This window comes from Thalassophryne amazonica, chromosome 18 (assembly GCF_902500255.1).
Source record: "Thalassophryne amazonica chromosome 18, fThaAma1.1, whole genome shotgun sequence".
NCBI classification, from domain to species: domain Eukaryota; kingdom Metazoa; phylum Chordata; class Actinopteri; order Batrachoidiformes; family Batrachoididae; genus Thalassophryne; species Thalassophryne amazonica.
Window position 1 is genome coordinate 50593885 of NC_047120.1, and position 12834 is coordinate 50606718.

A 12834-nucleotide genomic window follows, 5' to 3' on the forward strand; every position below is an offset into this window, starting at 1 on the left:
GATCAAATCCTTGAGATTAGTGCCACATATTGTGAGATTACTCTTTGGAGTTTCTCCCGTCTGTTTCCATGGAGATATTGTTGAAATGATGCGCATCTACTTCTTAAGACTGCGTAAAATCTCTTTTCATAGCAGGATCATTTGCTGCACGTGTGTCTTGTCACGTGTTTGCAGGTCTGGTGCACGTGGGAGATGAGCTCCGAGAGGTCAACGGGAACCTGATAACCCACAAAAGGCCAGACGAAATCACTCAGATTCTGGTAACGGAAGTGTTTCATGCATCCTCATTCTAGTTCTGAATGCTCACCTGTGACTACTGTGGTGATGATGATGATGTTTTGTTTTTGAGCAGTCCCACTCACAAGGCTCCATCACACTAAAAATCATTCCAGCTGTTTTGGCAGATGACAAACTGAAGGAAAGCAAGGTGAGGAGTTGTTCTTCTGCGGCATTCAGTCTTAATATACAACCAGTCTGCTCCAGAACACTCATAGGCCATATAGACACTCTAAATATATTTGGAGGTTCGTGATAAAGAGCTTTTCTTAATAAGTTAACCAAATTTTTATTCCCTGAAGGCCTGAAGGGGGATTATGTTGTGGTGATTTTTGTCTGTCTGTCTGTCCGTCCCAAAAAGGGTGCCTGCACTCTGAAACCAACTTATCTTACATTTTTAGAAGGAATTTCATGAAACTTGGTACAAGTCCTTGTTATAGGTTGGCAAAATGCATATTATCATATCGGTTGAGTTGGGCCCATTTTACCAGCGTTATGGGCTTTGATTAACAAATCCAGACTCCATCAGTTTCATGAGTGGGTGTCTGCATTCTGAAATCAACTCCTCTCACGTTTTTAGGAGAAATTTTGTGAAACTTGGTACAAGTCCTTGTTATAGGTTGGTAAAATGCATATTATATCGGTCGCGTTGGGCCCATTTTACCACATTTATGGGGATTAACAAATTTAGACTCCGTCACTTTCATGAGTGGGCGCATTCTGAAATCAACTCCTCGTACACTTTTTGGTGCATTTTGTTGAAACTTGGTACACATCCTTGAAATGTTACCAGAATATAGCAAGCACTTGTACCAAAGCAGGGATATTGTGCTCTCAGAACACTCTTGTTTTTTTTTCTTTCAGCTCTACCTTCGAGCTTTGTTCGATTACACACCTTTTGAGGATAAGGCCATGCCGTGCCAAGAGGCGGGGCTCTCTTTTAAGCGAGGTGATATTCTTCAGGTGGTGAGCCAAGAGGACGCCACCTGGTGGCAGGCCAAGAAAGTAGGCGACTGCAGCCTTCGTGCTGCCTTGATCCCCTCCACACAATTCCAGGAAAGGTATTCCGCTGTCATATTAACATCAATAAAATGAAAAAAGGTCAAATATTTGTGGTGTGTTTTTTAAGAAAGCTAAATCATAGTGATCTTAAATATGTCGATATACTGCTCGAAAGTGAAGAATCTGCATCTGATATTTACCCTGCTAAACTGTTGACTTTAAAAGTGCCTTGAATGATTTTTTTCTGCTACCAGATGTTGCCTTAAATTGCAAATTAAACATAAAGAATGCCATTTTTCCCCCCTCTGTTCTTAGGCGCCTGAGATACAGGATGAAAGTTGGCTCCTTTCCTGCTCTTATGTCCTCCAAGGCTTCTACAGGTAAAGCTGTTTGTACTTAAACAAGTTTGTGTTTTAGTAACCACCTATAATAACCTACAAGCATAAATGCACAGGATGTGTAACATTTGATCTGAAGAGCAAATTTAATCTCATAAAGGATTACAAAAAAGAAAGAGAGCATCAGAGATTAATTTCGCAAGTATGTTATCCGTTCATTTCATTTGCTGATCCAACTTAGGAAAAAAATAAATGACAAAGTATTATTGAAAACAAGGTGGTCGGCTGCTTCCTGCTATCAAGTTAAACTGCCCTAAAAAATTAGTAAAAACTAGTTGAAATGTTGATGTATACTTGTTGGATATTTCATGCAGTATTTATTTATTTCTCTTATTAACTTTAGAGTAATTAAAGAAGATGCAGCTTGGTTAGCTTTCGATCAAAACCAGCCTGCAGTGTTGATTTTGAGTTTGTGTGCTGAGTGTTGCACCGATGGCTGTATTGGTTGTGTCGCTCTCTGCAGTGATTCTGTGTCCTTCCTTGCATTGCTAACCTCAGACGATCGGGCAGACCGAGGTAGGTGGCAACAACCTCTGTTCAAATCTTTGCACTGCTGATGCTACTGGACACAAACACTCTCTTTAACCTCTGGTGTCCTAGGGCATTATTCTTGGACAGTTCACTCGCCTGGCATAAATGTTTTATTATTGCTGTTTAAAAGCTCGCCCCTGCATCCCACAATCAAGTGGTATGTCTCTTTTTTCAGGACAGCCTTTACTTTCAGATATATATGCTATAGTGGTGTTTTATAAGTGTAATAAAGGTTACAATCAGAAATAAGAATGGAAAAAATAAAGCGTGGAAAATAATTTTCACACACATTTATTCAAAACAGAGCAACTATAATAAACAACTATTTGATACTTTATAAAGGTAGTTTGGGTTCTTGTACAAAATAAAGGTTCTAACAATAAACACAGTTGCACATTTGAACAATATAACAAAATGGTCTATGCATTTTGTTTGTCTTATGCCACATCTCAAAGCAATTTCTGTCTGCTATTACACAAAGGCTTACAACACAAATCTATTACTTCCATGGAGTTTGACTCCCTCTTGGAATGTGTTCCTGCACTGTAAACAACCTATCTTCACAGTTTTGAGGCCTGTTAACACCCCTCCCCCCATTCATATAAGCAACATTGCACTTTACGCATGGAGCCAGCAGCCAGAGGGCTGTTCAAACAGCATTCACATGCCAAAGAGTAACACATCACTGCTCCTAACAATCATTGGCCTACCAGTGAGACTGCTCTGCTATTGATTGGATATTGGAAAACAATGTGACTGTGAAACAATTCCCATTGGACACTCACATTGCGCACCTCATCACCAGCATCTATGAGGAGTACAAACATGGTGGACAGCTGGCTCGAAAGTCCGCGGAGTTTACTTTTCAGCAAAAAAAAAAGTAAGTTTCTCTCATATTATAAAAAGTTATTTATAATTTAGTAAAACTGTACTCAACTGTCGTATACAACAGCGTCGGCCCAGGAGGGTTAAATCAGGCGATTTTATTTGTTGCTTTTTAATGACCCCCTTGCAGTACCGTCATGGCCCACCAGGTGTCCACAGATGCTTCTCAGTTGTCTTGATTGGTTTGTTATTCCTTCGTCGAGCGCTGGATGTTCATCTTCGGTAAACTGTGAAATAGAACAGAGAACTCTCTGCTACTCAAGTTATTGGAAGAGATTTCCAACAAAGTGCCATGTTGGACTTTAAAAGATGTATGAAGGCTGTCCTGGTGTTTCTGCACATTGATTGGACACATCGTCTGCTCAGCTTACATGACGTCACACCCGACACAGCGGTTTGTCAGCCTGTCAAGTGAAGTCCACCACTTTTGCATGAACTGATTATTTTCTCACCTCTTCAACACGAAGTTCTGATGTGTGATAAGAAGCACATGGACGAGAGAACAGAGAAGCACCTGTTGCCTTCTAAACCACGCCTCCTTAGCATTGAGACATGCTGTCTTCCTGTTTGCCTCCCTACAGAATAACAGTGACAGTGAGGGAGCTGTGAATGGAAGGGATGTAGGTGAGGGGATGTAGCATTTTGTTGCAATGTGATGGTGTGTGACATTTTTCTGTAGCGTTGTGGTGTTGAAGCCCGGCTGTATGCTTTACTGATGTGGGCTTCTTGTGCATTTCAATCATATGTGTTGATTCTGACCAAGACCTCATCACTTCAGAGTTCTTGTTCTTGTACAGCAAAAGATAAAATTCCAGCATGTTTGTAACAATATTATTCTTTAAAGCTACGTGTGTATGATATAGTGCCACATAGTGGTGAGGCTGCAGATTGCATTGTCATTAACGGCCAGTTTTTGCTTCTGAACCACTGATTCTTGTAGTTTTTTTTTTCCTCAATGTTCCAGCCACAGTGCAAAATACAAACCATGATGTAATTTATGTCCTTTTTGGGCTACTGTATCAACATGGTGGCCTCCATGGAGGGCCCATTCCAGCCTATGAAACTTGTCAATGTTGTTGCTAATTAATTATACACTAATGAACAGATGGTTATGAATGCTGTATTCTATTTCTGTTAATAAACATTCCTAAATCCTACACACTGTAGCTTTAACAGTGTGGACAAGTTTGGAAAAAATCTCCACCTATGTTGTCAGATTATAAAAAAAATAATAATAATAATAAAAAATAGAATCAGCCAATTTTCTGTTATCACATTTTTTCCTAATGGAGACATTTTTACACATTTGTGTTTCAAATAAAATGTAGGGTTTACGGTCTTAAAATTATAGACTTATACATAAAGACATTTCATGCTAAAGTGTGAACACATCCCTCAACAAGGGATTGAAAAAAATCACATGGATATGTAATTATGTGCAGATGTCTCAGGCATGCAGTTTATCTTCTGTATTATAGTGTGTGTGTGTGTGTGTGTGTGTGTGTGTGTGTGTGTGTGTGTGTGTGTGTGTGTGTGTGTGTGTGTGTGTGTGTGTGTGTGAGCAAGAGGCTTCCATCATGGAGAACCCAGTGAGAGCTGACATTTGCCATTTGGTATTCTTCTGTATTTTGGGTCAAAGATGAACACTGCGAAAATGGAATGTTGATGGGACAAATATTCTGGAGAAATTAGCTAAGCAGTAAACAGTGGTTGTTGTGCTGCAATGCACCATGGGAGTTCAGGGTTTAAATGTTATTGTGGCTCATGTTAAACAGTGTTTGTGTTACTGATTTATTATGCTTTTGTAGTTCAATTGGTTTAGTCAGTTTAGTTTAGTGTCATGTTGCTGTTACCATGAGTGAAAAGTGTATTGCTTTTGATGTCTTCCGCAACCATCTCTGTTAGTGCATGTTTAAAAATAGAAGCAACTGCTTGCGGCAAAATGTGGAAAACACAAAAAGCTCTCTGTGCGCGCGTATGTGTATATCTTTGATTACAGACAAACTGGGGAGAGTTGACACTTGCTGTTTGGTATGCTTATGTATTTTGGGTCGAGGATGAATGCTGCGAAAATGAAACGTTGATAAGACTAATATTTTTGGAGAAACTACAGATATTAGCAAACATTGCTAATTACATTCTAGAATAATACACCATTCCAGCAGGGGTTGGTAAATCATCTTTATATTAAAAGCGTGAGTGCGTGTGTGATTTTTATTTAGGAAGTTCAATGTAAGTAGATAATATAATTGCAAAAATGTTCAAAAATACATGGGTGGCACAAGAACATGAAAACACTTATTTCCATTGTGGTCCATTTAAAAATCAAATGACAGAGTAGAAATAATAATAAAATAAAATAATCAATCAATCAATTTTATTTATATAGCTCCAAATCACAACAAACAGTTGCCCAAGGCGCTTTATATTGTAAGGCAAGGCCATACAATAATTACGTAAAAACCCCAACGGTCAAAACGACCCCCTGTGAGCAAGCACTTGGCGACAGTGGGAAGGAAAAACTCCCTTTTAACAGGAAGAAACCTCCAGCAGAACCAGGCTCAGGGAGGGGCAGTCTTCTGCTAGGACTGGTTGGGGCTGAGGGAGAGAACCAGGAAAAAGACATGCTGTGGGGGGAGCAGAGATCAATCACTAATGATTAAATGCAGAGTGGTGCATACAGAGCAAAAAGAGAAAGAAACACTCAGTGCATCATGGGAACCCCCCCAGCAGTCTAAGTCTATAGCAGCATAACTAAGAGATGGTTCAGGGTCACCTGATCCAGCCCTAACTATAAGCTTTAGCAAAAAGGAAAGTTTTAAGCCTAATCTTAAAAGTAGAGAGGGTGTCTGTCTCCCTGATCTGAATTGGGAGCTGGTTCCACAGGAGAGGAGCCTGAAATCTGAAGGCTCTGCCTCCCATTCTACTCTTACAAACCCTAGGAACTACAAGTAAGCCTGCAGTCTGAGAGCGAAGCACTCTGTTGGGGTGATATGGTACTATGAGGTCCCTAAGATAAGATGGGACCTGATTATTCAAAACCTTATAAGTAAGAAGAAGAATTTTAAATTCTATTCTAGAATTAACAGGAAGCCAATGAAGAGAGGCCAATATGGGTGACATATGCTCTCTCCTTCTAGTCCCCATTAGTACTCTAGCTGCAGCATTTTGAATTAACTGAAGGCTTTTCAGGGAACTTTAGGACAACCTGATAATAATGAATACAATAGTCCAGCCTAGAGGAAATAAATGCATGAATTAGTTTTCAGCATCACTCTGAGACAAGACCTTTCTAATTTTAGAGATATGCGTAAATGCAAAAAAGCAGTCCTACATATTTGTTTAATATGCGCATTGAATGACATATCCTGATCAAAATGACTCCAAGATTTCTCACAGTATTACTAGAGGTCAGGGTAATGCCATCCAGAGTAAGGATCTGGTTAGACACCATGTTTCTAAGATTTGTGGGGCCAAGTACAATACTTCAGTTTTATCTGAGTTTAAAAGCAGGAAATTAGAGGTCATCCATGTCTTTATGTCTGTAAGGCAATCCTGCAGTTTAGCTAATTGGTGTGTGTCCTCTGGCTTCATGGATAGATAAAGCTGGGTATCATCTGCGTAACAATGAAAATTTAAGCAATGCCGTCTAATAATACTGCCTAAGGGAAGCATGTATAAAGTGAATAAAATTGGTCCTAGCACAGAACCTTGTGGAACTCCATAATTAACCTTAGTCTGTGAAGAAGATTCCCCATTTACATGAACAAATTGTAATCTATTAGATAAATATGATTCAAACCACTGCAGCGCAGTGCCTTTAATACCTATAATAACAATAATAGTGTGTGCATATGATAACAAGAACCTAAACAATTTATAAATACATTAAGGTGATAAATTAACATTAAAAATGACATAATTAACAGGAAATGAAAGGGTTGAGTTCTTCTAAAAACTGTTGAGGTCTAAGGTTCGAAAAAACATTCTGGACTCACACTCCATTCTAACTCATTATAGAAACTTTGCACAATTTATGACCACCCTTGAAAAATGCCAGATATCTATTTTAGAAACACTACCCAATCTAGAGCCCGTGGATCCCACGGGTAACACATTAGTAGATATATAAAATTTTTCACACCAAAGTTTGCAGCTTATATTAGATCATCACAATTTCTACATTAGAAGCATACTGAGTGTGCAGTAAAGGTCTAAAGGTGTGAAATGAAGCCCACACATTTGGCAACAAGTGTCTGAGTGCAGCAATGGTGAAGATTTTGGGAAAGTTTGGTTTTGGAAGCCTGATGATATTTTTCTGTATTTTGAAAGTGTCACATCCTTTTGTGTGAGGTTTTTAATGCTGCTCATCCGTCTTCATGCTACATGCTAAAAGCGTGTTGTTGCTAGCGAGGTCACGTGCATGGCTTCAGCTGCTTCTGTCCTGTTGACACTTGCGATTGTTGAATAAATAACCTGATATGAGTTGTAGTTTCTCCCAAGTTTAAGGCAGCGTCTGCCTTCTGTGGCCACACTTTCTCCTGGGACTTTTACTCAGGTACTCTCGCCGATTTATCTTGCTGTTCTGTTTGTCTGGAAGAGTTTTTGAATCTAAAACAAAAACCCATAATGTCAGCAGTGGGCATCTTCATTTTTAAGTACTCAAGCGTAGTTCTCTGTGCTGCCTATATTTCATGTACTGTGTGTTTTCACCTGCAGCTAGCTTGCGTAGAAGTTTCCGCCTTCGGAAGGACCACCAGAATACGTCTGTAGAAGCTTGTGTTCCAGAATCCACTCAGACGGACCTTCTGATTTATGAAGAAGTCTCCAAATACCTGCCCAGTTCTAGCGAGAGGCCCCGCCTTATAGTATTGATTGGTAAGTGCAGTATTCGCTGGTAACGCCATGGGTGTGTGCGTTCATCCGTTCCTGTCTATTAGGATATGTCTGGCTTGAGGCAACACGTGATTGTTTTGGGGGCTGGTTTGACTTAGTTCTGGTGAGGTGGCACAGGGTGAGGTTCCTAGAGCCTCTCAAGCGTGTTCAGTTTGCACCTCTACCTCCCAAATCAACTGAGATGGTTCTAATAAAGACCTCGTCATGAAGCCATTTGTCCTCCTCTGTCACATGGTCACTGTAGATCTTTATTGTACACAGGTTCTCGAGGCGCACGAGTTGCTGACCTCAAACAGAAGGTGATCACTGAAAATCCACGGCGTTATGGTCTGGCTGTGCCTCGTGAGTCTTTTTGGTTTTTGTGTTGTCTGTTAATGTTACACCACACGCTGTCCCAACTGTTTAAACAAACCTACAGCAGATATAATGAGCGACATCAGCAATAGAGTCCCTTTATACAGAGAGTAGTGACAACTGAGAATACAGCACCATTTTGGGGGCCAGTTGTGCTGAACTATTGAACTAATCTTTTATGTTTTCAACTTTTTTATCAGTTAACCACATACAGCAACGCATCCACATACAGGTACTATCAGTGTAAATATAAAAATAGTTAAGGTATCAAATTTACATAAATTTACACTTTATGATGATTTATTTAATTAATTATTTAAAGCCTGATGTATGTTTCTGCAGTTCTGTAACTCCGTCTCATGACGTTGATGTGCGTGACAGTTTTAAAGTTCTCCGTCACTAGATTATGCTTTATTCTGGATTAATTTGTCCCTCAGCAAGTTTTTCTGTCTAAGTAAGGTGTACAGTTTCCTCTTTTTCAACTCCATGTTGTAAATTTGCGGGCTTACGTATTTGATTCATTATCGAAATGTAATCAATGTGCGCACTGAAAAAACTTTTAAATTGGAAAGGAAAGAGTGAAACCAGAAAACTGTCAAATCACAGCCTTTCTCAGTGTCTGATTTAACAGGTGCATGTCAGGCTGCAAGTCCGTGTCTGAGCATATTTAACAACAAAAAAAACGGTCTGGCTTTTAATTACGGAAATGACTCCAGTCCCACTTTCATCGAATCAGCAAGTGTCAGCGCTGAACTTTTATTTGCCCCTCTGTTACTGTGCAGGTCCAGACTATTCTGTGTGGTACATGCGAGGTGGTTTTAATAGAAATGCATTGCAGACAGGACGTTTTGTCCGTTGTGACTGAAAATCCATTATACATTTGGAAAACCATAAAAACATTGGGACTTTTGTCTTTGTCCAGTGGCTGTGACTATCCGGTTTATACATTGATGGTTTAGGTGAGTTTTACTGTACATGGGGGACTAAATTTACCTACCTCGCAAAACTTTGATGATGAAGTCACTTCCATCCCACACGGCTGACTTTGTTTTCCCAAATTTTTCTTCTGCTCAAATCTGAAGGGGATCTGTAATCTTGAAACCTTTGTTGTGTCTATTTGTACATCCAAATGCACAACAACCTGGCATTTTCAGTGAATAAATAAATAAGATGGATTTACATGCAGACAGTTGTACAGTGGACGCTATTTTGGCTATAAGATGGCACCATGAGTCACTTGGGCGTCTTTTTTTTTTTTTTTTTTGGCTCGTCATGTCGCTACTCTCTGTATAAAAGGACTCTAATCAACAGCGACAGATTTGACCAAAACTCGGTAGTTTGCCGATTGGTAAAAATGATGTTGTTTGGGAGGACACACATTTCTCTTCCCCAGTAAAATGTTGAGTGAATAAATAAGAACTCAAGAAACATAAAATGATGTCACCAAGTAAAAATGGTATACAAGGACAAATCCAAAAATGTGGTCAGATTTAATCCATCAGATGAATGCAAAAAGAGTTTTGTTTTTGTTTTTTTGCTTATGGAATATTTCATCGACCAGTCTGCCACCTACTGGACATTCCTGATCAAGAAATAATCTTATTGAATGCATGGTAAAAACTAGAGCACCACGCTCATAAAAGCCCTGTTAGGAGTGGATTTTCATAAGCAAAGTTAGATGTGATCAAATGTCAGGAGTATGTATTTAGTTCATGCACTTGACTCAAGCTTTTTTTTTGTGGTGGTGGTGTCAGTTTTTTTTCTTTGAACTTTTTCGGTTTCTGAATTATTTTTCCGATAATTTTCCACAGAGCATTGGTTATCTCTGCTATGCATAATTACCTCCGCCAAGGAGGTTATGTTTTCAGTCGCGTTTGTTTGTTTGTCTGTCTGTCAGCAGGCTAACTCATTTTGTTGAAATTTTGTGGAGTGGTTGGAAATGACAAGAGGAACAAGAGATTAAATTTTAGTGGTGATCTGGATCCCGATGCTAACGCGTTAGCATGTCTATGGCATGTTCAATGTTAAAAGTTAGCATTAAGCAGTTGCAGCTGTCATCACGTTCGGGTGCATTTGTTTTCAAATTGTAATATTTCTTAAATTTATTTTTGTTTATATATTAATAATCTAATGATTATTATATACAATTTTAGAGAAAGAGACAAAACAAAATAGATCACTGTGCCAAGGAGGGAATCTCTTTAGGGTCAGTGACCCTATGGCCTTGTTTAGAGAAGTGTTTCATAAATGTTAAAAAAAAATCATATATTTGCAGTTTAGTTGAATAATAAATTGAATTTTGTCTCTTATTTGTTTTTGTCTATAAGCACATGCAATATCAATATCAGTGCTCAGATGACAGTAGCTTCTGGGAAAGATGCAAGTTGCAATAAACTGTGATGCCAAGCGCTAAGGATACATGCTATCCAGTCACAGCAGATGAAACTTTTTTTTACTACTGAGCAAACATCATTGTTAGACTGTTTTAGGTTCAGTGATTCCACGGCATGTAGATGTTATGGCGTCGGTGACCCCATGGCCTTGGCGGAGGTTTGCACTCTCTGAGTACTTCTAGTTTGTCATTGCTTTTTGCCACTTGGTTTCCAAAAAAACAGGCATAAAATTGGAACCTCCATCCAATTTTGGTGGCGTAGGTAAATTCATAACAGAAAAATGAGTGATTGAGGCACTTTTGATTGAATTATAATGCAAAATGTACACCAGATGGGCTTTTCAATATTAAATTCAAATGTCCACAAAATCCACAATCTGGATCAAACTTTGTCAGGAGCTAGTGAGTGCCAGTCTGCACCTCACTTTCAAATGTGAGAGTGATTGGGGCACGTTTGATTAAGATATAATGTAAAATATACATTAAATAGGGTTTTGAATATTAAATTCAAATGACCACAAAATCCACAATCCAGATCAGATCTGGATCAAACTTTGTCAGGAGCTAGTGAGTGCCAGTCTGCACCTCACTTTCAAACGTGAGAGTGATTGGAGCACGTTTGATTAAGATATAATGTAAAATATATATTAAATAGGGTTTTGAATATTAAATTCAAATCCACAATCCGGATCAAACTTTGTCAGTCAGTAAGATACTATCCTACACAACACTTTCAAATACGAAAGCAGTGTAAGTTTTTTTTTACAGTTATGAATTTTTGAAAACTTATTTAATGTTAAAAGATAGGTATTTTTCCAATTTTTAAAAGATTTTTCCTGACTTTGACCTATGACCTTGAAAATTGAGTCAGTTCTTGCCTATCAGAATATGAATCCTCTGTTAAAAAAAAAAAAAAGATATATGAAAAATTGTGGGTTACAGGTTGTTCACAAACTAATGGGTGAAAACATAACCTCTGCCCAGCTTCATTGATGGAGGCAACTAGAAGCAGGTGTGGTTGAAATTGTATGAATCTCTGATGACCACTGCAGTTTCTCTGCCAGATGTTTCACAAATATCACCAGCTGTTCCAACTTGTGTGTGTGTAATCCTTTTCAACCCCCCACCCTCCAACCCAAAGACACCACACGAGCCCGAAAGAGTCACGAGCGAGAGGGAGTGGAGTACCACTTCACCACTAAAGCAGCCTTTGAAGCAGATATTCACGATGGAAAGTGAGTGAGATCAGAATGATTATTGAGTAATCAGTCCAAGTAAATTAAGTTCAGTCGCTCCTGTTGCTGTCTGTGCTCACCTTCTCCTTATTGTAAAACTGCGATTCTCCATAACTGTTTTTGTCAGTTTGCATCCAGGTTTTGCTTGGTGCTGCAGTTATGAAGCCGTGTTCCTTTCAGTTATTAAAATCACTTTGACACTGTTTCCCTGCAGATTTATTGAATACGGGGAGTACAAAGACAATCTGTACGGTACCAGTCTGCAGTCGATCCGCACAATTCTGGATCAAAACAAACTGTGTGTGGTTGATCTGCAACCTGAGGTCAGTGTTTAATGAGCCACTCAGCTTCCAAATATATATTCAAACTGGGCTCTATTTGGTTTTTAGATGTTTTATGGTTTGTACAGTAGTGTTCAGAATAATAGTGCTGTGTGACTAAAAAGATTAATCCAGGTTTTGAGTATATTTCTTATTGTTACATGGGAAACAAGGTACCAGTAGATTCAGTAGATTCTCACAAATCCAACAAGACCAAGCATTCATGATATGCACACTCTTAAGGCTTTGAAATTGGGCTATTAGTAAAAAAAAGTAGAAAAGGGGGTGTTCACAATAATAGTAGTGTGGCATTCAGTCAGTGAGTTTGTCAATTTTGTGGAACAAACAGGTGTGAATGAGGTGTCCCCTATTTAAGGATGAAGCCAGCACCTGTTGAACATGCTTTTCTCTTTGAAAGCCTGAGGAAAATGGGACATTCAAGACATTGTTCAGAAGAACGGCGTAGTTTGATTAAAAAGTTGATTGGAGAGGGGAAAACTTATACGCAGGTGCAAAAAATTATAGGCTGTTCATCTACAATGATC

At 39.0% G+C, this 12834-nt stretch overlaps 1 protein-coding gene across 1 annotated transcript in view; it reads left to right on the forward strand.

Annotated features, from left to right (window-relative positions):
- The window catches only part of LOC117531526 (MAGUK p55 subfamily member 3-like), a 52138-nt gene that overhangs the window by 35367 nt on the left and 3937 nt on the right, over positions 1-12834 (forward strand). The window contains exons 14-18 of the mRNA XM_034194644.1: positions 3682-3716; positions 7812-7970; positions 8250-8330; positions 11876-11969; positions 12184-12292. Coding sequence (XP_034050535.1) covers positions 3682-3716; positions 7812-7970; positions 8250-8330; positions 11876-11969; positions 12184-12292 — 478 coding nt within the window. The remainder of the gene's footprint in view (positions 1-3681; positions 3717-7811; positions 7971-8249; positions 8331-11875; positions 11970-12183; positions 12293-12834) is intronic.